Source organism: Ranitomeya variabilis, chromosome 2 (assembly GCF_051348905.1).
Source record: "Ranitomeya variabilis isolate aRanVar5 chromosome 2, aRanVar5.hap1, whole genome shotgun sequence".
NCBI lineage: Eukaryota > Metazoa > Chordata > Amphibia > Anura > Dendrobatidae > Ranitomeya > Ranitomeya variabilis.
In genome coordinates this window covers 329,808,187-329,833,276 of record NC_135233.1, presented here as the reverse complement: position 1 = coordinate 329,833,276, position 25,090 = coordinate 329,808,187, and the positions used below count along the sequence as shown (strand labels likewise).

The 25,090-nt window shown below is 46.0% G+C and overlaps 1 protein-coding gene across 18 annotated transcripts in view; it reads right to left on the bottom strand.

The window, feature by feature from the left end:
* The window catches only part of MAP7D3 (MAP7 domain containing 3), a 116,581-nt gene that overhangs the window by 19,698 nt on the left and 71,793 nt on the right, over nt 1-25,090 (bottom strand). For 9 of the 18 annotated variants that reach the window (XM_077285288.1, XM_077285290.1, XM_077285292.1 and 6 more), the window contains 5 exons: nt 24,513-24,655; nt 17,047-17,177; nt 16,644-16,885; nt 9,920-10,055; nt 9,186-9,366 (listed from right to left, as the gene is read on the bottom strand). In XM_077285288.1, coding sequence (XP_077141403.1) covers nt 9,186-9,366; nt 9,920-10,055; nt 16,644-16,885; nt 17,047-17,177; nt 24,513-24,655 — 833 coding nt within the window. The remainder of the gene's footprint in view (nt 1-9,185; nt 9,367-9,919; nt 10,056-16,643; nt 16,886-17,046; nt 17,178-24,512; nt 24,656-25,090) is intronic. The other 9 variants (XM_077285294.1, XM_077285299.1, XM_077285301.1 and 6 more) reach the window with 1 other exon arrangement.

The following is a 25,090-nucleotide window of genomic DNA, read 5'->3' as shown; positions in this document are numbered from 1 at the left end:
TATACTACCTAGCTGGACAACTTAGAGCTTTGGGGAAATGGATGCCGGGGGGAGATTTACCGAACTCAGAACACCATTTGATTCAGGCTGCCAAAATCAAATGCCCGTTGGGTTTTTTGGAGGTGGACAAACCCTCTGCCTCTAGTTTACTACCATTGCTTCGCCTGGCAAGATTGATTTGGCGTCAAGTGAAGAAGGCAATTCATTTTGATGGTATAGTAGCTGAACTTCCATTATGGGATAATGAATATTTTCCGGGCTTGTTGAACCACCCCTCTGCTCAATTCTGGACACTGCATGGTGTCTCATCGCTTAATGACCTCTATGAACAGGGAACCCTAATGTCCTTTGAACAAATACAGCATAAATATGATATACCGAGACCTCAGTTCTTTCGATATCTTCAACTCAGATCTGCGATTCAATCACATTTTCGTAACGTTGAAATGGCACGAGTAATGTCCTCCTTCCCACTGATAGGAATATTCAAGTCACAGGGGCCCCGGGGTCTTATCTCCGTATTGTATACTTATATGTTATCAGTGGGTGCGGATGCTGCCTTGTTGCCGATAAGGGACAAGTGGAGGGTCCTGATACCCGACCTGCAGGGTGAGGACTGGGAGGTGGCCCTTGAATCTCCAACCAGGGTGTCGCCCTCGGCCAACAATAAAATGATTCAGTTATATATTTTGCATCAGTCATATCTAACCCCACTGCGACTATTTAAAATTGGGTGGTCCCGGTCTTCAGAATGCACTAGATGTCACATGGAGGAGGCGGATTTCATACACATGATATGGGAATGTCCAATTATTATGTCTTATTGGAAAGAGGTAACCGCGTTGTTGACTTCCCTTGTACATATTCCTGTTCCCCTAACCCCATCAGTGTGTTTATTTGGGATATTGGAGGAGGAGATCTGGGGCCACCATGCTCAAATCTTTCTGAGAGAGACACTTTTTCTGGCAAGAAAATTGATTGCCTTACGTTGGATGGGTACCTCACATCCGTCTCTTAGGGCCTGGATGGAGTTGGTAAATTTAATTGTGCCATATGAACGCACCTTATACCAAAATAGAGGCTGCTTGGATAAATTTAATAAAATTTGGGACTCGTGGAACTCGTCATACCTTACTATGTCGTCACGCAGCTGAGGGCCTAGTTTCTGTACAATAAAGACTTGAGACATAGAGTGAGTCACGCTGGGCATTGAAACTGCTATGCTACGGTAGTGGAGACAGTTTTGTTTTGTTTAGGCAGTAAGATAGGTTGAGTTTAGGATTTTCAGTATATGTGACATACTATTATATTTCAAAATTGCATGACCCGATCGGTGTATAAAGTATTCTGTGGATGAATCTATCTTTGTGATGTACCTACACTGACGTTGAAATAAGTACACTGTGTATGTTCATGTGAATTAAGTGTTCTAATAAACGAATTTAAAAAAAAAAAAAACCACCTTATCCTGATGAAAATTCAGGAACGGAACTTGAGAGGACATAGTCGCCAGCTCGGAGACTCGTCTAATAGAGGTGACCGCAACTAGACAAGCAACTTTCCATGAAAGAAGAGACAGGGAAACCTCCTGTAGAGGTTCGAAAGGAGGCTGTTGCAAAACTCCGAGGACCAGATTAAGATCCCATGGTTCCAACGGCATCCTATAGGGGGGCGCCCGATGGGAGACTCCCTGAATAAACGTCTTGAGCTGTAATCTGTTGGCAATCCTGCGTTGGAAGAGAACAGACAGGGCTGATATCTGCCCCTTGAGAGAACTTAGGGCGAGACCCAAGTCCAAACCCGTTTGTAAGAACTGGAGAATGGAAGGGATGGAAAAATGTAGAGGAGAACGTCCTCGGTCCCTACACCATGAAAAGAAAGTCTTCCAAGTGCGACGATAGATACGTATAGAAGTAGGCTTTCTAGCGCTGATCATGGTAGCTATGACTTCAGGAGAGAAACCTGCCTGGGTTAGGACCCAGGACTCAACGGCCATGCCATCAAACACAGGGCCTCTGAGTTCTGTTGGTTAAAGGGGCCTTGAGATAGCAGATCTGCGCGATTCGGTAATCGCCAGGGAACGTCGGCAACTAGTTGAAGTAGTTTCGCGTACCACGCCCGGCGCGGCCAATCTGGCGCAATCAGGATTACTGGTACCCTCTCCGCTCTGATTTCTTAATGACTCTCGGCAGGAGAGGAAGCGGGGGAAATATGTACGGAAGCCGAAAATGATGCCACGGCAGTACAAGAGCGTCTGCCCCGATGGTTGCCAGATCGTGGGACCGAGCCATGAAGTCGGGAACCTTGGAATTCAGCCGTGAGGCCATCAGATCCACGTCCGGGGTTCCCCAACGACAGCAGATCTGGTGGAAAATCTCCGGATGGAGAGACCACTTCCCGGAGTCGAGGCATTGCCGACTGAGGAAGTCTGCCTCCCGATTGTCCACTCCCGGGATGAGAACCGCAGAGCTCATTGAGCGGTTTTCCTCGGCCCATCGGAGGATGTGGCTTACCTCTGTCATGGCCGCCTTGCTGCGGGTTCCCCCTTGGCGGTTGATGTGTGCCACTGCAGTGGCGTTGTCGGACTGAGTCCTGATTGGGCGACCTGCTAGGAAGGGATGAAACTGGAGAAGTGCCAGCCTGATCGCCCGGATTTCCTAGATGTTATTGGAAGGCGTGATTCCTGGGGGGACCAGCGGCCCTGAGCAGTGTGATGAAGGAACACCGCTCCCCAGTCTAGAAGACTGCCGTCTGTCGTCACAACCAGCCAGCGTACTGGAAGAAAAGACTTCCCTTGATTCAGGGAGGATTTCAATGTCCACCACCTGAGAGACTGTCTGACTCGCTGGGGAAGGAGGAACCGATGGTCTAGGGACTCGGGGTCCTGTTCTAAACAGCCAGGAGGGCATGCTGTAGGGGACGGAGGTGTAGTTGGGCAAATGGAACCGCCTCCATAGCTGCTACCATCCTGCCGAGGACTCTTATACTGAAGCGCAGAGAGTGAGAGCGCGGCTGAGAGAGCTTCTGAGCTTCCCGCTGTAAGACTGAGATCTTTTCCGGGGGAAGAAGAACCAACCCCCGGGACGAGTAGAGTATCATTCCTAGAAAGGAAATTCGCTGAGCCGGTACTGGGGAAGATTTTTTTGAAGTTTATCTTCCAACCCAGGGGAGAAAGGGTATCTATTGTGATGGCCACGGCTTCCTTGCAGAAGCGGAAAGAGGGGCCTTTGATGAGGATATCGTCTAAATACGGGAGCGCCACCGCGCCTCGGGTGTGGAGTATGGCCACGGCAGCCGCCATGACCTTGGTGAATACCCTGGCGGTGGCGAGGCCGAAGGGCAAAGCAACGAATTAGAAGTGATCTTCCTGAACTGCGAAGCGAAGAAACCTTTGGTGAGAAGGTAAAATGGGAATGTGGAGGTATGCGTCCTGGATGTCTATAGACGCCAGGAACTCGCCTTTTTCCATGGAGGCGATGACAGAACGAAGCAATTCCATCCGGAACAGTCGCACCCTGACGAACTTGTTCAGCAGTTTTAGGTCCAGTATGGGCCGTAGTGTACTGTCCTTCTTTGGAACAATGAAGAGGTTTGACTAAAAACCTTGAAACCTTTCGCTTTGAAGGACCGGAATAATAACGCCGTCTTTTCTCAGAGAGCTTATAGCTTTGAAGAACTCTGATGCTTTTGCCCTGGGAGGAGAAGACAGGAAAAAACGGTTTGGAGGACGAGATAAGAGATTCATCTTGTATCCGGAGGACACTAGATCGCGGACCCACTCGTCGTGAACGACCGAGAGCCACGCGGCACTGAAGGAAAGCAGGCAGCAGCCTACTTTGAGGGTGTCCCCCGGATACCGCAGTGAGTAATTGTGTGGAAGGTCTGCCCGTTCTGGCGCCTCTGGATCCCGGCTGCCTTGGCCTGCCTCTCCATGAAGGAGAAGGCTTAAAAGAGGCCTGTGAACCTCTGTCTCCACGTTGAGCCTGGCCGGAACCGGGAGATGTGGAAGTAGAGGACCAGTTTGAGTTGTAACAAAACAATCAGGACCGAGCCTGTGGTTGCAGGTTCCGAAAGGGCCGAGAGGGTCTCTGTTGTGGAAGAATTTTACTCTTCCTTCCAGTGGCGTCAGAAATTAACTGGTCGAGCTTTTCGCTAAAAAGGCGACCGCTCTGATATGGGAGAGAAGTCAATGACTTTTTGGAAGTAGAATCCGCACGCCAGTCCCTGAGCCATAGGGACCTCCGGATGGTGATGGCATTTGTTGCTGCTTGAGAAGCTCAGTCAGCAGCATCCAGGGACGCGGTCACTACAAAATCTCCAGCTCTGGCTATCTGAGTAGCGAGGTCTGCTATCTCGGGGGGAAGATTGGTATCCAGTACTGCTGAAGACAAGACCTCAGCCCAGTGGGTCATAGCCTTAGCCACCCACGCAGCGGCAAAAGATGGAAAGAGTGCGGCCGCTGAGGCTTCAAAAGCTGAATGCGCCATATTGTCGATCTGACGATCGGTTGGATTTTTAATAGAGGCGCCCTCCGAGAAGCAGATTTCGTAGCCAGGCGCGATAGCGGAGGATCTACTGGGGGAGATTGTGACCAATCTTTTCTTAGATCCTGGGCAAAGGGATATTTGGACTCCATGGGCTTCTGCCCTGTGAATCGTTTATCTAGACGGATCCTGTGAGATTCAACAATATGCTTAAACTCGGGATGAGTGGCTAACACTCTGTGAGCTCGTTTGGTCCTCTTAAAGGACACGGCATGATCCGTTTTAGATAAGGGTTCCTCCTCAAGTCTCAAGGCCTTATTCACTGTCTCAATAATGCTACGTTCACATTAGCGTTGTGCAGCGCAGCGTCGGGCGCAGCTGCGGCGACGCATGCGTCATGCGCCCCTATATTTAACATGGGGGCGTATGGACATGCGTTGTCTTGCGTTTTTTGATGCTTGCGTCTTTTTTGACGCAAGCGTCAGGGCGCAGAGGACGCAGCAAGTTGCATTTTTTTGGCGTCCAAAAACACAACGCATGCGTCGCCACACGCAGCGTTATGCATGCGTTTTGCATGCGTTGTGTATGCGTTGTGCCGCCAACGCTGCGCTGCACAACGCAAATGTGAACGTAGCATTAGAGAGTCGAGAGTCTCCTGATCGTGATGAAATTCCTGATCTAGGGACGTGTCAGAATAGTCCTCTGAAACAGGTTCTCTACTAGCCCCAATGGAAGGGGATCGAGAAATGGAGCTCTCAGAACCCAAAAACCGGTGATGGTCTGGGGATATGGCATGAGTCCTTTTCCTGGAAGAATGAGAACTCCTTGGCAAGGTACGACCCCTGGAGTACAAGGGGATCTGACCATCTGAAGCGTCGTCCGTATTCGTGCCCTGGTTAGAGGAAGGGTCTCGGAACGAGTCTAACGCTTTTGCCAGGGATGCCTTAGACCGGGAATGGGAGGTAGCCCACTCAGGGGGACTAGGCTCACTGGGTTCAGTATCAGCAACAGGTTGTTCCTGAGCCGTCACCGGTTCACAAGCTGTGCATAATGCAGTATTGTGACCCCGGGGTAATGATGCCTTACAAGAGGTACATGCAGCGAAAAATACAGTGTGGGTTTTCCCACACTTTTTGTGAGGCTTTGGTTGAGACATAGTAAAGCCTGGAGGAAAGCGCTTACTAGCAAGGGAAGGGTTAAGCTATGTTCCTGGAGCTTACCCATGGTCCTGTGTCTTGAGTCCCCAGGGGAGGTCCACAGTGTGATGCCACGGGAATTCTGCACAGGAATTGCTAATCCTGAAGGCTGTGATTGAAAAGGCTGGAGCAGCGCTGCAGCATCAGCCCTGTGGGTGTACCAAGATGGCCGCCGAGATCAGGAAGTGAGAGTGTCTCTCAGGGAACGAGAAGCGCCAGAAAGAGTGGGCGGCGGTAACTGCCAGTGGGCGTGGCCAAAACTCCGGCCTGTGTGAAAGGGAAAAGCCGGGGGCTAAATTTTAAACCTGCGGTTGCGGCCTGCAGCGCCGCGACCGTTATTAGCGCCATTCTTAAGCCACACTCTCTGGAGGAATTGCCGCACTGCAGACCACCCACGGACCCGGGCTTTAAGGTGCAGACCTCCCTACCCGGGGGACCAGGACCCCCCCCCAAGCTCCTCGGCCCCCGCAGTGTACTCACAGTAGATGCGGTGGGCCGGAGCTCAATCCACCGTCGCCATAGTCAGGGAGGGGGTGGAGAGCTTCTGCCGCCATGCGTCATCCGCTATATCAGTGGTGATGCAGAGGGGGGCTGCACAGACGCCATTCATAATATGTCCGGCTATGCACCTGGCTCCAGGAGAGGTAGATGGAGGGCTACTCCATGTGGTCGCCTGCTATGGAGGTGGGGAGATCGGAACGCGAAGGAACCGTCGCCCGCAAGGTGAGCTCAGGGCTGGCATCCAACGTTGCAGGAAAGGATACGGGAGGAACGCTCCACATACTTGCCTGTTGATGGTCCGGGGGAGATCGGAGCCTAGAAAGGATCCGTCGCCCCCATTCGCTCCGTTAAAGGAAAAAATAGAACAAAATCAAAAATTAAAATAAAAAAGGTGGGGTCTGAAACAGACCCAAGTGCCTCCTACAGACACTAAGCAAGAACTGGTTCACTGAGAGCCAGCAGGAGGGGGTATAATGCAGGGGAGGAGCTATTCTTTCTGTGTTTACTTAGTGTTCTCCTAGTGGCAGCAGCATAACGCCCATGGTCCTGTGTCCCCCAATGAGGTGTAGGAGAAATAAACCCTAAATGATTAAGTGTTGGTATATCCAAGCAATAAGTCTGTGTAAGATAAATGAGCAGGCGGGGAACATGGCGAAGTCCCACCCAATAGACTAATCATAACCTATGCCTCAAAGGTGGTGTAAATTAAGGCAGAAGGGTACTCTAGTCCATGACTCCAGTAGATTTCTAACAAAAGCAAACTGCAGCTGAAAAAGAGAGGATCTTTAGCGCTCACTGTAACATCTCAACTTTCAGCCTTCATTGGAAAACCATGGGTGAAGTATTCGGCCACGAGGGTCAGGAGGCAACACTATATACCCCCCCAGTGGACTACACCTGGCTTACTGGCACCAAAGTACTCAGTGAGAAAGCAATAAAAGAAGCAAAAGAATGAAGGAACCATCCTGAGAAGAAAACGTAAAATACACCCCCAAAAGGGCAAACAAGGAATGGTGCTGTCCCCCCCCCCCCCCCCCCCCCAATGAGGGCTAAGAGAAAGATTTTATGGTGAGTACCAAAAATCTTCTATTCTCAGGCACTTCATTTGGAGAGAAAGGAAACCAATGGATGACTGAAAGCAGTCCATTAGGTAGGAAAGATAACGGTGTTACAAAAGGAATAATAGCAACCTGTTGGGTAATTTAGATAGGAAATATACAACCAAAGTCTATATTCAAAAGCAAAAGACTTGGCAGAAAAGTGCTACAAACAGCAGTCACTTGGGTGGTACCCGACATGTTGTATTCAATAGCAAAGAGGTAAAATATGACCGATGACCATGTAGAAGCCTTAAAGAGTTGTAGAACAGATGCCTGGTGGCGTCTGGCCCGGGAGAGTCACACCACCGAGGTGCAGTGAACCATGATCGCTCTGACTTTAGCCTGATATGCTTCCATAATTGCAGATCGAATCCAGAGAGCAATGGTACCCGTTCAGGCAGCCAGACATTTGCAATGGCCATCCAGGCTGGCATACAAGGGATCCACACATCAGATAGGGGCCATGAAAGACAAAGTAAAACAGTTTTGACCATGTCTAGCTTGTGTAGTGCCCACTCAGAGATACGAGAGGCTGAAAGGCCAAAGGATGGAACAACCATATCCTTATTAAGGTGAAAGACAGAGATCACCTTCTGGAGAAAACAGGGTACAAGGAGTAAAGACCACCTCTCCAAGTAAAGGACAAGGAACAGAGAGCAACAAGAGAGCGCTGCCAGTTTGGAAACTCGTCTGATAGAAGTGATCGCCATAAGCAATAACACCTTACTGGAAAGCAGAATTGAAGAAAAGTCACAAATCTGCTCAAAAATAGGAGACTGAAGGGTATCCAAAACCAGATTGAGGTCCCACAGATCGAGGGGGGGTGCAATATGGTGGCACCAAGTGTGCTGCACATTGAAGAAAAGTCTTGAATGGAGGCTTGAAATGCATGTTGCACTGGAAAAAGAAAGCCAAGGTAGAGACCTGGCCCTTGAGAGAAATGAGAGCCAATCCAGACTCAAGACCGGACTGCAAAAAGGAAAGAACTGGAAGGGATAATACATATCAGCGATGTAATTGGATTCACACAAACAGAAAAAAGGCCAACTGCAATGGTAGAATACGCAATGTGGAAAGCCTTCACAGAAAGTATTCAACCCCTGAAAAACAAGATGCAGAGCCAGGATCAGTGAGGACTTCAGTCCATTTATGATTCACCTAAAGCAAGATACGGTGTCCAAGGTGACTGCAGACTAAGTTCTTTGAGTAAGAAGGTGCCTTGATGAGAATGTCATCCAGGTAGGGAATAACCAGGACCCCCCCGGTATGAAGAAACCTTCATGAACACCCTGGGGGCCGTGGCCAGGCAGAAGGAGAAAGCCACAAACTGAAAGTGAAACAGATGGACCACCAAGCAGAGAAAAAATTCTGATGAGCTGGACTTATGGGGATGTGAAAATAGGCACCCTTGATATCCAGAGGACAGCAATTCCTCTGGTTCCAGGGAGATTATTATAGAGTGAAGAGACTTCATACTGAACTGACATAGTTGGACCCTCTTGCTTAGATATCTTGGGCTGGATTTTTACTTCCTCACTCTGCATCAAGACTTACCGTAGGTAGAAAATGACAGTCTTGATGAATCGACCGCAAAGTATATTAGAAAGTTACAAAACTATTCATGGGAGAATGATTTAATTTCAATGACATAATGCATGAAATCCCTTTATATCCATTATATTTAACGAAATTCTGATTAATGTAATAAGCAAATGATCTCTACAAGCAGATAAACATAGATTCAGTAAATAGTGAAATCCAAACTGTTAGTAAATATTATATCGTTCTGGATTAAAACTCAATTCTTTATTTCTATTACCAATATTTATTGGTAATTGAAATAAAGAATTGAGTTTTAATCCAGAATGATATAATATTTACAAGCAGATAAACATGTTAGATACCTGCTGCTGAAGCTCCGTCAGGCGCTCCTGTTCTTCTTGGTCTCTGCGGATCTTTTCCTCTTGAGCTAGTCTTTCTTCCTCCTCTCTTTCTAGCTTTCTCTTCTCCTCCAATAGTTTTGTCTCTTCTTCTAACCTTAGCCTGTCTTCTTCTGCTTTACGAGCCATTTCTTCCTGCTTTATCCTGTCAAAAGTTGAAACAGTTAAAAAAAAAAAAAAAAAAAAGGATGTGTCCAAGATAATACCCCGTCACACCAACTCTGAGAAATATTTTTAAATTAAACAGGTGGATAGGTGATTATTCGCTTAATTGGGACCATCCCTATAAGCGCAGCATATAATAGGTAGCTAGCGAGAAAGGCACAAAACACAAAGTTGCCATCTAGCACTTATCATAGATGGTTATAAGTCCGCTGTATTCACGTAATAGGATAGGGCAATAAATATAAACATGTGCCCACTTGGTTTCATCTGTGTAGATTTGGTCCTATAGATCACTGCCATACTAGCAGTTGCAGGACCATCGAACACCCATATGTGCACATGTCCTGGGTGCAGGAGCAACAGATCATTGATTCTACTGATGGAATTACTAAAGGTGACAGTGAACCGTGCATGCACAGCGAAAGCCTCTCTGTGACGTCACATCGATGTGGGAACATTTATTTAGCAGTTTATTACCATTTTATAATATTCCACTTAAAATGCAAAAAAACCCCCACAAATGAATGAATTACCTTTCTTCTTCCTGTCTTTGAATTCGCTCTTGCTCCTTGATCTCTCTTTGCTCCCGTGCAAGACGGCGCTTTTCAGCTAACATTTTAGCTGCTTCCTCGGCCGTGGCGCTCCCGGATGCAGCCTTGTTACTGGGTTCTAGGGATAAAATCATTTCCTCTAAGGTTTGTAATACTTCAACAAAATGTCACTATTTATAATTCTTAGGGGAAAACAATTAAGCTTACTAAGTATTTTTTAAATTCTTTAAAATTAACTAATGATGAGCTAAGAAAACGATCGCCAAACAAATTCGGCACCAATATGGCACATTTGGATCAGTGATCGGAAACACGAGCAAAATTTTATAAAATCGGAAAAAAAAATAAATTGGTAACATTCGGTAAAAAGTGCGGGAAAATATTTGCGTTGCCACAAAAGTATTTTCAGCACTTTAGCAACGATAATGGTGGTGTATCATGAGCATGGGGCAGGTATTTGTTGAGGGTGGAGGGTTTGCAGAGCTCAGAGGCGCGGCGTTCTTGTCAACAGTCATTTTTTCTCCTAACTTTATGTGTGCACATTGCGGCTAGCCAATCAGGAAGCAGGAAACATCCACAATGTCCTGACACAACGACTTTTTTCATTGGCTCCTGAAGTCACATGTCCCTCTCCATATAAATAGCGGACATCTTGTTTTAGTGTCATTTTGACACGGATACAGCACAGAGAGGCTGCTCCTGATGCTGCCACTATTAGCAGCTACATTTTAGCTAGTTAGATAGGCGGTTGTATATCAGATAGTGTAGCTAGCTAGTGTCCAGTGTGGCTGCTAAATTTACCTTCCAGCATTTTATTTGGCCATTACTGAGGTCCACAGACAAAGCCAGCAGGGCACATGTCCTGTAAGTGTGCTGTGCACTACTTCTATTGTGCTCTATGCACGGGTATAGCATTCTAATTAATATTTTTCACTAGCTAAATGTGAACCAGCCTGCTGTATCCCACCTTGTAATTTTGTGCTGTGGTGATATGAAACTGTCTGTCTGCAGACCTAAGGCACACTAAAAAAAAATATATAATTTTTTTCTGTTGCTAAATGAGTAAGCCTGCTGTATCCCACGTTGTCATTTTGTGGCGGTGATATGAACCTGTCTGCAGACCTAAGTCAGATTAAAAATTATTTTATATTTTCAGTTGCAAAAAGTTAGACAACTCGCACTATCATTTTGTTGGGTTGAAATTAAGCTGTAGAGGCCTGATACAGAGGCGACCATAAATCCTTCTGTTCCTAGTGTCATACAGTAGGGGATAGCTTACATTCAAATAGTGTGTAGCATCTATTGTTATAGAGGCCTGATCCAGAGGCCATCAAATAATTGTTCTGTTCCTAGTGTCATACAGTAGGAGGCATGACTTTCAAATAGTTTGTATTAAGACTTCCTCCCCTGCTTCTGCCTCCTCCTCTAGGGCCTCCACCTGCACTCTCAACCTCTGTCTTAATGAGATATGCGTTCCAACAGTGCAGAGCGAATCCCCACCACCTCCGTACTGCGCAGCCAGGGCTCACCGCAATCAGTGAGGCAGTATTAAAATTGACATGCCTCGGAGATCCCAGTTATACAGCTGAAGAGTTGTGCACAGCTCTCCAGGCTGAGTTTGATCAATGGCTGTCTCCGCTGAACCTGCATCCAGCGAAGGTAGTGTCCGATAATAGTGCAAACCTGGTGGCGGCCCTACGGCGAGGCAAGCTCACTCACATGCCTTGCATGGCTCATGTTCTCAACCTGGTGGTACAGCGTTTTCTCCGCAACTATCCTGGCCTGGGTGACCTGCTCCAGAAAGTACCAAAGCTGTGTGCTCATTTCCGCTGTTCGCACCCCTCTTGTCATCGAATTGCATCGATACAGAGGTCTTTGTCCATGCCAGTTAAGAGGTTGGTATGCGATGTGCTTACATGGTGGAATTCCACTCTGCACATGTTGCAGCGACTGTGGCAGCAGCATCGAGCCCCAACACAGTATGTCATGTCGTATAGCTTGGGCCAACGCAGTACGGATGTGATGCATATCACGTTTACAGAGTGGGCACAGATTAAGGACCTCTGCACCCTTCTGCACAGTTTCGAAATGGCTACTAAGATGGTTAACGCTGACGCCGCCGTCATCAGCATCACTATTCCGGTCATCTATATGCTGGAGCAGACTTTGAATAGCCTGCGGGAGGAGATGGTGGTTCCAGAAGATTAGGATGTGGAAGGGATAACATTGTCTCTAAGTTCAAGACTGTCGTCACACAGACGGGTGCCAAGGGAGGGTAGATTACTGCGATCAAGGGGGGCTGGGTGATAACAGACAAACTTATCGAAGGTGCAAGATCCAAGGAACAAATGGAGGAGGAAGAAGTGATGGGCGAGCAACTGTCAGATGAAGGGGATAATCCTCCTCTCTTTGTTGTTCGTGGATGGCGGGAGCGGACGGAGGAAATGTTACCCAGCCACCAACATAGCATGGGCTCGGACCTCATGGTAGAGCCCGACATATGAGTGCCTTCTTGCTGCATTATCTGCAACATGATCCACGTATAGTTATGATTAGGAATACTGCTGACTACTGGGTCACCACTCTGTTAGATCCATGTTATACAACTAAATTTTGACAGATGCTTCCCGCCTTGGAAAGGGACCCGCGAATGCTGGAGTATCGAATCACGCTTTTACACAACCTTAAGAGAGATTTTTCCCCAAGACACTAGTGAAGCACACCGTACGCATCGCAGCTTTAGACTTCCAACCTTCGGCACATCAATTCGTCAACGCCAAAACATTAGCAGCAGTAGAAGTGGAAGAAGCAATTTCTCTGAGTCCTTTGACACTTTTTTTTTTTAGACAAACTCGAGCACCAGCACAACAGAGTCCAAGTCTTACACATGGTGAACGAATGGAGAGGTGGTACAGGAGTATCTAGAACTGAATAACAATATCATCAGGGAGGGTTTGGACCCTTTCACATCTTGGTCTTCCAAAATTGATGAGTGGCCTGAGTTCGCCTCACATGCCTTGGAGGTTTTATCTTGCCCGGCAGCCCGTGTTCTCTCAGAACGTGTCTTCAGAGCTGCTGGTGGTGTCCTGATGGATAAGCGCGGCCAGCTGTCCCCTGAAAGTGTAGACCGCCTAACTTTCATCAAGATGAACAACTCATGGATCTCCAAGGACTATTGCATCCCAATCGTAGACTGTACAGACTAGGTGATATTGCATTTTTTTAGTGTGATGCATTAATGTAACTGCACTCTGTGATATCTTTAGAGTGGCTTCTGTGCCTGCTGCGGCTGCTGATGATGAGGTTAACACAAATTTGTGGAAATGTGAACAGTCATGGTTGGTCTACATCTGCTGGGTTAGCTGTAGTGGAAGACGTCTCGGTCCCAATTATATTATTTCTATTCTCGTGACAGTTATTCCACTTCTGCGGTGTAAGGCACTCTTTTTTAAAAGGTTATACTATCTATACTGTGGTGAAATTGATAGCACTTTTGTGGTGTCTGCCAGTAATTTTTGTAACTGTGAACACTCCTGGTTGGGTCTCCTTCATGCGTGTTGCCTGTAGCAGTAGGCCTCCGAAACAGTCAGGCCTCCACTTCCTTGGACTTAACTACTCGTGTTACTATCCTTAAAATTTTCGGACAATAGTAGTCTACAAAACTGATATTTGCATGTTGTATCAGTGCTCCCAGCACAGCAGGCCTACATTGATTCCTCACCCACCTCATCTTACTGTGATGTTCAATTGAAAGCTGAAAATGCTGTCCCAGACCCGGATACCTCATGCCTGAATGATTGCTGCGGTGCCATGCTACAATTAGTACTGTGGGTGAATTGAGGCCACTCTCCTGGTGTCTGTCCCTCGTTTGATGTGTTTTGGCAGCATTTGGGGCCATTATAAGGTGTTGTACATGCCTTTGTTTTTGCCTCCCAGTGACCTGAATTGCGTTTGGTAACGTTCGGCAAATATTTGACGAATTAGTCGGCGAATATTGCAAATTCAGCAATCGTAATCTGAACCGAACACTGAAATATTCGCTTATCTCTATTGGTAACTAAGGAGTGTAAATTACAACCACCAAGTTATGCTCCCAACTATTTTACGTGCTCTGTATTCTATGAAGGTAAAACTGGCTACAAAAATAAAAAAATAGCACTCCCAACAAAAGAGTTATCCCCTAAACCTTTCTAAATATGTCAGTAATGCAGTGTAGATGATTGCAGACTTCCCCGGTCCTCTTCTGGGCTACATGAGTTCATATTAGACTAGACTAGCTGCATCACACGGGGGTTTATGTGTGAACTAAAAGTTACTTTATCAATGTAAATTTATGGACCTTCTGTAGGATTACACTGATGGAAATACAACCGCCCCAAACAACGGTCCCTGTGCAAGTCAAGTGACTCAGGAAAGGATCAGAGCAAGCCAGAAACTGGTAATTATTTTAAGCCAACTACACTACAGGCATAATTATAGAAAGGTTTAGGGAATATTTTTTTTTTTTTTTTAAGAGTGGTTCTTTAAATGCACCAAAGCTAATATAAAATGACCTTCAGTAGACCGTAACCATCGGGTGCATCTAGCCGTAGATACAAGCATTTTGCCATAGTCTCTTTTCTGCCTATTCCTGTTTAATCTTCCTTTTATCGTATTGCAGTTCTTTGGTTTCCACTTATAGTATGAAATTAAAATGCCTCAATAACCAGTATTACTTTGGATTGATGTGCATGGAATAAGAGACAGTGTACAGAATGCTGCACATCCAAGTAAGTGGACTTGGCAGGTTCAAATGAGACCAGGACGCCGTCTGTGGCTCACCTATGTGTAAGCTGCTAATGAGGTTACCTGAGATTTAACAATAGGCTTATCCCTCCTTTGCATAAACTGTGCAATGCACCTTCTGTGACAATGCAGCCTCATGATCACAGAAACTGCGACACTTAAGGTACCTTCACACTAAAGCCCCCGTCACACTAAGCGAGGTCGCTAGCGAGATCGCTGCTGAGTCACAAGTTTTATGACGCAACAGCGACCTCAGTAGCGATCTCGCTATGTTTGACACGTAGCAGCGACCAGGCCCCTGCTGTGAGATCGCTGGTCGTGTCGGAATGGCCTGGACCTTTTTTTGATCGTTGAGGTCCCGCTGGGTAGCACACATCGCTGTGTTTGACACCTTACCAACGACCTCGTTCACACAGGACGTCCCTCATCGAAGTCTGAATCATCATAATAGCTGCCATGTGACATCGTTGTACAGGTCGCCGCATCGCTGCTGCGTCGTTGGGAGGATCTCACTGTTTGACATCTCACCAGCGACCACATAGCGACGCAGCAACGATCCCTGACAGGTCGTATCGTTGTCGGGATCGCTTTAGCGTCGCTAAGTGTGACGGGGCCTTAAGCGACGCTGCAGCGATACAGACAACGATGCCGATCGCTGCAGCGTCGCTGTTTAGTCGTTGTGTGGTCGCTGGAGAGCTGTCACACAGACGGCTCTCCAGCGACCAACGATGCCGAAGTCCCCTGGTAACCAGGGTAAACATCGGGTTACTAAGCGCAGGGCCGCGCTTAGTAACCCGATGTTTACCCTGGTTACCATTGTAAAAGTAAAAAAAAAAAAAAACACACTCTCACATTCTGGTGCCCGGCGTCCGCTTCCCTGCACTCTTCCTGCATCCTGTGTCAGCGCCGAACATCTCCGGCATCTCCCACAGAGCAGAGCGGTGACGTCACCGCTCTGCTTTACGGCCGGCACTCACACAGGATGCAGGAGGAGTGCAGGGAAGCGGACGCCGGGCACCGGAATGTGAGTATGTGGGTTTTTTTTTTTACTTTTACAATGGTAACCAGGTTAAACATCGGGTTACTAAGCGCGGCCCTGCGCTTAGTAACCCGATGTTTACCCTGGTTACCAGTGAAGACATCGCTGGATCAGTGTCACACACACCGATTCAGCGATGTCAGCGGGAGATCCAGCGACGAAATAAAGTTCTGGACTTTCAGCAACGACCAGCGATCTCACAGCGGGATCCTGATCGCTGCTGCGTGTCAAACACAACGATATCGCTATCCAGGACGCTGCAACGTCACGGATCACTATCGTTATTGTTGTAAAGTCGCTTAGTGTGAAGGTACCTTTAGGTTATGTGCACACGTTCAGGTTTTTTCACTTTTTTTCGCGATAAAAACGCTATAAAAACACATTAAAAACGCATACATTATGCATCCTATCATTTAGAACGCATTCTGCATGTTTTGTGCACATGGTGTGTTTTTTTTGCGGTAAAAAAAGCAGCATGTTCATTAATTTACCGTTTTTTTCATGTTTTTCCCGCTATTCTATACGTTGGGAAAAAACGCACAAAAAACGAGTCAAAAACGCGGTAAAAACGCATGCGGATTTCTGGCAGAAATGTCCGGTTTTTGTCAGGAAAATTTCTGCCAGAAATCCTGACGTGTGCACATAGCCTGATGGTTCTATGGAAAGAGTTTACCTGCAATCACATCATAAACTAGCAGTTTTCCAGCCTCTTGCATGGAAAACCTGCCTAATAATGCATAGAGACACAATAACTATTAATGCATAACCAGGAAAGATTCATTCTTCAAAGAGTCTGGCGATCCCCATGATGCTCTGTGGAAATCCTTTTTAATGTAAAAAGGAAGAAAGGTTCAATTACTAAAACACAAGCGCAAAAATTACCATCTTTGGTCTTTGAACTTGTTGCCTCGGTTTTGGGCTCTGAGCTGGTCACATCTGTGGCTTTCTCCTTTGGCTTAGTTTCTGGCTCGCCAGTCTTTTTGGTTGTGCTTAAGACAGACGGTGTAAGTGAGGGACGCTGGATTGGAGCTGGTTTTTGTGTTGTAGTCGGTGAAGGTGGTCTCTGCTTCGCTAAGTTCGGAGATGGTGGACGGTTTCTTTGAGTCAACGAGCTACTGTTCCTTCTAAAATGTTAGAGAAAGAAGTAGCACAAGTTACAATTTGTAGGCCTCAGTTCTGGCATACAGGAATATTGACATTTTAATCCCCTGCGGCACATTACACACTCCCGATCACAGAAAATGTAACTGCAGATGTAGAGTGTCAGAAGAGTCTGGAGACTTACTTCTCAAGTGTTGGCGAAGGCGGGCGCTTTGTTACACCAGCTGGTGACGGAGATCGTCTTCGAGATGTCACAGTGGGAGATGGCGGCTGTTTCCCCGCAGATGGTGCTGAAGGCTTCTCAATACTCGACTTCTGATTAGCATATTAATGTATTACACGCATTGTTTAAAAACACAGGAGTGAAAATTCTAAAAGTATTCTGAATATAGGCCACAAACACCCTTAAAAGGGGACCAGATAAGAGATGTTACCCCTCGAAGGCATTAGGAGCCATTTGCCAGCCTTCTAACAACTATTTAAAAGATCCTGAATCGCTCCAGTTAGTCCATGAGCCAAGAACCAAATTTGACGATATCGGTACCAAGCGGAGTGACTAATTCTCTTTGGTATTTTTAGGTAGATGCATGTCTGTAGTTTATTTTTTGATATGATAGCCCTTACATATACGTAGCTTATTAACCCCTTCAGCCCTAGGCCTATTTGTACCCAAGTGCCTAAGCCAATCTGACCTGTGCCACTTCATGGGCTAATAACTTTGGAACGCTTTCACCTATCCAAGCCATTCTGAGATTGTTTTCTCGTGACATATTGTACTTCACGTCAGTGCTAAATGGGAGTCAATATATTTTACCTTTCTATATAAAAAAATGCTAAATATTCGGAAATTTTGGAAAAATCGGCAATTTTTTAACTTTGAAATTCTCTGCTTTTTACAAAAATACTGATACCCCCCATAATAGTTATTAATTTACACTCCCCACATGTTTACTTCATATTGGCATCATTTTGAAAATGAAACCTTATTGTTTTACGACGTAATAGGGCTTATAGTTTTATGCGCAATTTTTCACATTTACAGCAAAACCCACTTTTCAAAGGACCAAGTCACTTCTGAAGTCACTTTAAGGGGCTTACATAACAGAAACCACCCATAAATTACCCCATTTTGCAAACTACACCCCTCAAGCTGTTCAAAACTCATTTTTAAAAACTGTTAACCCTTTAGGTGTTCCACAGGAATTTTAGCAGAATGAAGGCGAAATTTCAAAATTTCATTTTTTTTCCAGATATTACATTGTAATCCAATTTTACCTGCAACCTAGCAAGGGTTAACGGCAAACCCAAACTTGGTTACCCTAATTCTGCAGTTTATAGAAACACCCCACATGTACTCGTAAACTAAAGTATGGGCACACAGCACAGCTCAACACGGAAGGAGCGCTATGTGGTTTTTGGGTGGCGGATTCACTGGAAGAAATCTAGGGGGCCATGTCACATTTGAAGGCTGCCTGAGGTACCCCCACAGTGGAAACCCCAAAAAGTGACCCTATTTTGGAAACTACACCCCCAAGGAATCTTTTAGGGGGTATAGTGACCACTTTGACCCAACCAGTGTTTCACAGTAGTTGGAAACACTTGGTTGAGAAAATGGAAAAAGTGCATTTTTTACATGAAGGTGTCATTTTAGGCTCATTTTTTTATTTTTAAGAGGTGTACCAGCAAAAAATGCACCCCACTATTTGTTCACCAATCTCTCCCGAACACAACAACACCCGATATGTTGTCGTACACTGCAGTATTGGGGAACGGCAGGCCTCGGAAGGGAAGGAGCGCCAAATGACTGTGTGTTCACAACCCTGGCCTGGGATAACATTGACAGACTTGAGGAGACACTAAGTGGAGCAGGTACATCTCATAGAGTCAATGGCATTGCTGTTCAGTCCAATGTTGCATGCTCTGTGACAAAGAAAGTCCTGCCAGATGTAACCAAGTCGAAGAAAAGAAGCATAACTCTGACAGAATTAATGCTACCGATATACAATGTTGGGCAGCGGGGAGAGCCACCCAGGATTGAGACTTCGAATGTTAACACTACCAAGGAGGTCCAGGATTCAAAAACCAAAAACCATATCTGGCTTCTGGCTAGAATGTCAGACCATGAGGATCAGACCACCAGCAGTTGGACTGGGTTCAACATAAAAATCCGCAGCGACATTGTAGTGGCCCAGGACACTGTAAGCTACCTGCCCACTATCAATGCTCCTGCAACAGCCATGTCCACTGTGAATGAAGTCTTGGAGCAAACACATGCCATCATGCAGACCCTGAAGCTTAACAGAATTGTGTGTGTGTTTGATCAAGCACTCTATGCCAAAGCTGCCGAGGTTATCTGGAAACAGGAGAAGTTCAAGAACATTATAATTAGAATGGGTGTCTTCCACACAATCTGTAATCTCCTCTCTATCATAGGGAACAGATTTCAGGATGCAGGCCTTAGAGATCTGTGTGTTGAATCCGGTGTAATCGCTGAAGGATCAGTGTCTGGAGTGATGGACGGCCGGAGGTACAACAGAGCAGTGAGACTACACAAGCTGGTCTATGAAGCACTTATGAGGCTTGCATGGAAAAACTTCCTTCCATGGCTAGAAGAAAACCATGCAAGGGACCTTCACCATCTGGATGAAACACTGAAGAACATCACAAACTTTCGCATCAGTGTGTCGCAGGGATCCTTCGAAAAGCTCTTGGATAATGAATCTTGCACACTTACCCTGAAGCTCTTTCAAGTTTATCTTGAGACCCTCAGAAATGAACAACTCTCAGCATTCTGGATGTCATACTTGGACATGGTCGAGACCATGCTGGCCCTGGTTCGAGCTTCAAGAGAAGGCAACTGGATGCTTCACCTAGGAGCAATCCGACAGATGATACCATGGTGTTTTGCCTATGACAAGGTCAACTATGCCCGATACCTAACCTATTACTATGCCACAATGTCTCGGCTGCCCATAGAACACCCAGAGGTCCATGAATACTTCATGCAAGGTGGCTTTTCGGTCCAGATCGGTAGCAAGAATCCTTTTGGACGAATTCCTGTGGACCAGACCATTGAAGAGACAATCAACAAAGACACCCAGACACCAGGGGGCACAAAAGGCTTCAGCCTCAAAGTTGGAGCTGTTTCCAGGTTCTACCTGACATCAGAGTACCGCAGTATGTACTTGAGGCAGCTGAGGGCCCTGGTAGGCCAACAATATACTGACTTCAGCCATTCAGACCTACAGGTGTCTAGGATTAGAAGAGATGAAGCCGATGTCCAATCTTTCGTTCAACTGCTGGAGACAGGTTGGGTGAACCCCTTCAACAAAGAGCATAATGGTGAACTTATCAGTTTGTCAACAGCGACTGTAGCACCACCAGATGTAGCCAAAGACCTTCAAGGGGCATACAGTATAGGAGAGGATGCATATCAAACATTCAAGGATGAGCGTTTGGGTACCGATAAGCCAACTACATTGTTTCATGACAAGATGACGAAGAACAAACTTAAAACGTTCTCTAACATCCAAATGAAGACACGCAGACAAGGTCTTGGCAAGGAGGTAATTTTGAAGGCTGACAGAAACCTATTTGGCCAGATGATACTTGTAGCTGAGAACAGAAAGCTACAAATGAGTGATGTCTTGACTCATCCCCTGGGTCCATTGCCATGGGCACTTGCCAATGGTGATGGGTCTATCCGCAAGACCAACAAGGCTGCCCTCGCAAGGGAGTTGGAGAGGAATGCTCGTCCTGCAGAAGTGATCCCCGAGCCCTCTGCAACCATCATTGATGGGATGAGCCTGGTTCAGAAACTGAAGGGAAACAATGCAACATTTGGCCAGCTAGCAGGCACAGCAATGAGTCGCGCTATCCATGAGGGTGCTAAGAGCAAGCGCATTGATATTGTCTTTGACGTCTACAAGGAGACATCCATCAAAGATACAGAAAGAGTCAACAGATATGAAGGCACAGGGATCCATTTCAAGAACATTCAACATGGGCACAACATCCAGCAGTGGAAAAAGCTTCTAAGTAGTTCCTCCAACAAGGCAAGTCTCATAAAGTTTCTGGTAGAAGAATGGAAGGCGAAACACCACAGGGAGAAGCTTGAGGAGAAGGAGCTGTATGTCACATGTGAGCAGCTCTGCTTTAAGATCACCAAAGAACAGTGGGAAGAGGCTGCTGACCTTAAGTCAAATCAAGAAGAAGCAGACACACGCCTCCTTCTCCATGCTCTTCATGCAGCAGAATCTGGTTACAAGTCGGTCATCATCACTTCGGAGGATACTGATGTCATGGTCCTGTGTCTGGGCATGTGCCACAAAATCCCATCCCACCTGTTCCAGAAATGCGGTACACAGAACCGGACAAGATTCCTGGATATCACCACTCTGAGCCGAACATTGGGAGGCAGCGTATGTGATTCATTGATTGGTATGCATGCATTTACAGGCTGTGACACCGTCAGTGCATTCGCTGGCCGTGGGAAGATGACGACACTCAAGCAGTTGAAGATGAACAAGACATACCAGGATGCCTTTCAGGAAGTTGGTCGTTCATGGGAAGTGTCTACCGAACTTTTTGAGAAGTTACAGGAAATCACCTGCCACATGTACCTGCCAACTACCCAAACAACTGAGGTAAACAGGCTCCGTTATCAGCTGTTCTGTGCCAGACGTGGAGTGGTAGAGTCAAGTCAACTCCCTCCTTGCCAGGACTGCCTTTTCATGCATGCACTGCGTGCAAACTACCAGGCTGCGATCTGGAGGAGAAGTCTGCAGAGCCAGCCATGGGTTGCAAACCCAACAGACTGCGGTTGGATGATAGATAACGACGGAAAGCTTGTTGTCAAGTGGATGCAAGGGGCACCAGCACCAGAAGCTATTATACAGCTACTGTCCTGCAAGTGTGTGCGGTCATGTGAACTTCCTCAGTGTACTTGCCTCAGCTATGGCCTGAAGTGCACAGACATGTGCAGATTACAGACATGCCAGAACAAGGGTACTGAAGACGAGCCAGTAGAACAACAGTCAGATTCAGAGTCCGATGTTGAAGATATTATGGAGTAACATATATATATATATATATATATATATATATATATATATATATATATATATATATATATATATATATATATATATATATATATATATATATATATATGCACATGACATGTTCAGTGTGTATTTACATAACTTGGATTAAATTTTGTTACAAATACTACATCTAGTCACTCCGGGTGGTACCGATATCGTCATATTTGGTTCTTGGCTCATGCTAAAATTCCTGTGGAACACCTAAAGGGTTAACAGTTTTTAAAAATGAGTTTTGAACAGCTTGAGGGGTGTAGTTTGCAAAATGGGGTAATTTATGGGTGGTTTCTGTTATGTAAGCCCCTTAAAGTGACTTCAGAAGTGACTTGGTCCTTTGAAAAGTGGGTTTTGCTGTAAATGTGAAAAATTGCGCATAAAACTATAAGCCCTATTACGTCGTAAAACAATAAGGTTTCATTTTCAAAATGATGCCAATATGAAGTAAACATGTGGGGAGTGTAAATTAATAACTATTATGGGGGGTATCAGTATTTTTGTAAAAAGCAGAGAATTTCAAAGTTAAAAAATTGCCGATTTTTCCAAAATTTCCGAATATTTAGCATTTTTTTATATAGAAAGGTAAAATATATTGACTCCCATTTAGCACTGACGTGAAGTACAATATGTCACGAGAAAACAATCTCAGAATGGCTTGGATAGGTGAAAGCGTTCCAAAGTTATTAGCCCATGAAGTGGCACAGGTCAGATTGGCTTAGGCACTTGGGTACAAATAGGCCTAGGGCTGAAGGGGTTAATAAGCTACGTATATGTAAGGGCTATCATATCAAAAAATAAACTACAGACATGCATCTACCTAAAAATACCAAAGAAAATTAGTCACTCCGGGTGGTACCGATATCTGGCCCGGCTCATGGACTAAGTAAGTTTAAAACCAATGTTTAATGCTGAAGAGCGTGTGCTCGGACTAGTCCAGGACGCTGTCCGCCATTCCAGCAGTGCCCTCAATCAGTGTGATTGACATCCCACCGTGTACGGGGAGAGAAGGGAGGAGGAGAAAGACGACTGCACACACTGGGATGTCAATCACATTGATGTGGGCGCAATATCAGGGCACTGCTGGAATGGCGGACAGCGGTCCAGGCACACACGTCAGCATTAATGATCATACAGGAGTTACCAAAAGTCTGATAAAGCCTAATCCCTGCTGTGTCAGGCCCTCAAACCGCTCAATGAAATATGCTTAAAATTCCAGGGAAACACCAGCAAATCTATGAAACCGTCTATGCAATTTACATTGTAAGAGCAGGAACTACATGTGGGCATACACACAAGAGGAATGTCAGTTGTGCCAAACAGATCATCAGGAGGGTATGGAGGTACTCCAACTTTCCTCAATGACAAGGGTTGGGGAAGAAAAAGATTAGGCAGTTTAATTTCAACATGCCCAATCATCTTAAACCGCCTCCAGAGATGGCTGGCAGCAGCTTCCTCTACTTCCATACCACTGTCATTCTGAGAGCATACAATCACAAAACAAGCATGTATGTGTATGGAGAGGTCAGGAGGGATAACTATTGGCCTAAAGGACATTTGGATGACAGCTATTTACTGTGCAAGACCAGATTAGGGAGCAAATCTTCAAGATAAAAGCCTACAGCTAGTATTGTCCCATTTTAAAAAGTACATTTTTGTTTCTTTTACTTTAGATTATATCCAGAATGGAAAGTAAAAAGAGTTGTACAGGACAGTAACATTGCTGGCCCTGTTGAACAGGTCATCAGTTTCTGTTCTGTGAGGGTGAGATACCAGGCAGCCCCGCCGATAAGCTGTTCCGGTTGCTGGCTGGATCTGCTCAGTTGCGGAGCTTCACAGCGCGTCCCCTGTACAGTGGCCTCAGCGGGTGCTGCATATCCGCCTCCTCTTCGAATCAATGAGGGGCAGATCTGCTTTGCAGCTCCGCAACTGCGCAGTATCAGCAACATCCAGCACTGGAAACAGCAGATCAGCGGCTGCCATGCTCACGTCCTCTTGATGTCTGATGGCACGGAGAGCGAAGCCATCGCTAATTGTGGGCGCAGGGCTTGCGTGACATAATGTGCTGTGATCCCCGGGAGAGGGAGTGCAGACACCGCTGGAACGGCAGCGAGTGCTAGTGTTATTATACTGGGTGGGCAAACATGTGGATTGAGAAGGGGGTGCCCGAGCAGTAGTAGGACAACTCCTTTAATTAAAAATGTTCAATGCTGCATATAATTGAAAGATATGAAAGTTTAGCTTCTCTTTAACTCTTTAGGGGTTGCCCACATAAAACATGTATTCCTTTTATTTTTTTGCGCTTCGGTAGCTAACCAGCAATCATGTTGGGTACATCAGAAACATTTCTTATGTGTCAACCCTCCTTATGAAGATTACTAAAGCCGCTCAGGGGGTGAATGCTGATCTTAATCTAACAATAGAGCTAATATTGGAGATGGAGCACTTCCAATATAAGCAGCTGTAACATTCATATCTATTACCTATACATCATAACATTGTCAGCTTTATCTGAAGAGCAGAGGAGGTATCATTAAAAGAAAAAAAGGCCTACCTGGCTAGCTTCTGAGGACACGGACGCTGCCGTGCTAGGGGTCTTCCCTCTGTCGATGCTGCGGCTGCGCATGGGACCTTTAGAGACGGAGGGTGGGGTACTGGTGGTAGTGGCTGAAGCTGAACGAGGACAGAGGTGAGATTCTATAAAGTTAAGAATTGGACAGGACAAAACAGAGAGCCAAGTGCAGAGCAGAACAGAGGAGAAGGGGAAAGAGAGAGAGAGATTGTGTGTTAGACCCAGCAGGGAAGCCACCGGTGGTAAGTGCGCAGTGCAGCAGATCACTCAGACTCCACCACCCCATACATAGTGAACAGAAGCCATAGCACCAGGAAGAAAGCCCCCTACAGATTACATGGAGGGACAATACGTCTTTAGAGTGACTCCTCTAATTAAGGTCAATTATCCATCGTCAGTGTTTTTAGAACTACATTGTCAGAAATGACTCCTATTCTAAATGAAAACAAAGGTAATGAGGCACATAAGAGGTAGGTGGCACAACGCCATCACTATAAGGCACATCTCTCATGTCATGTTACACATCAGGCTTTGTTACTAGAGCGGCTACTGGGAAAATA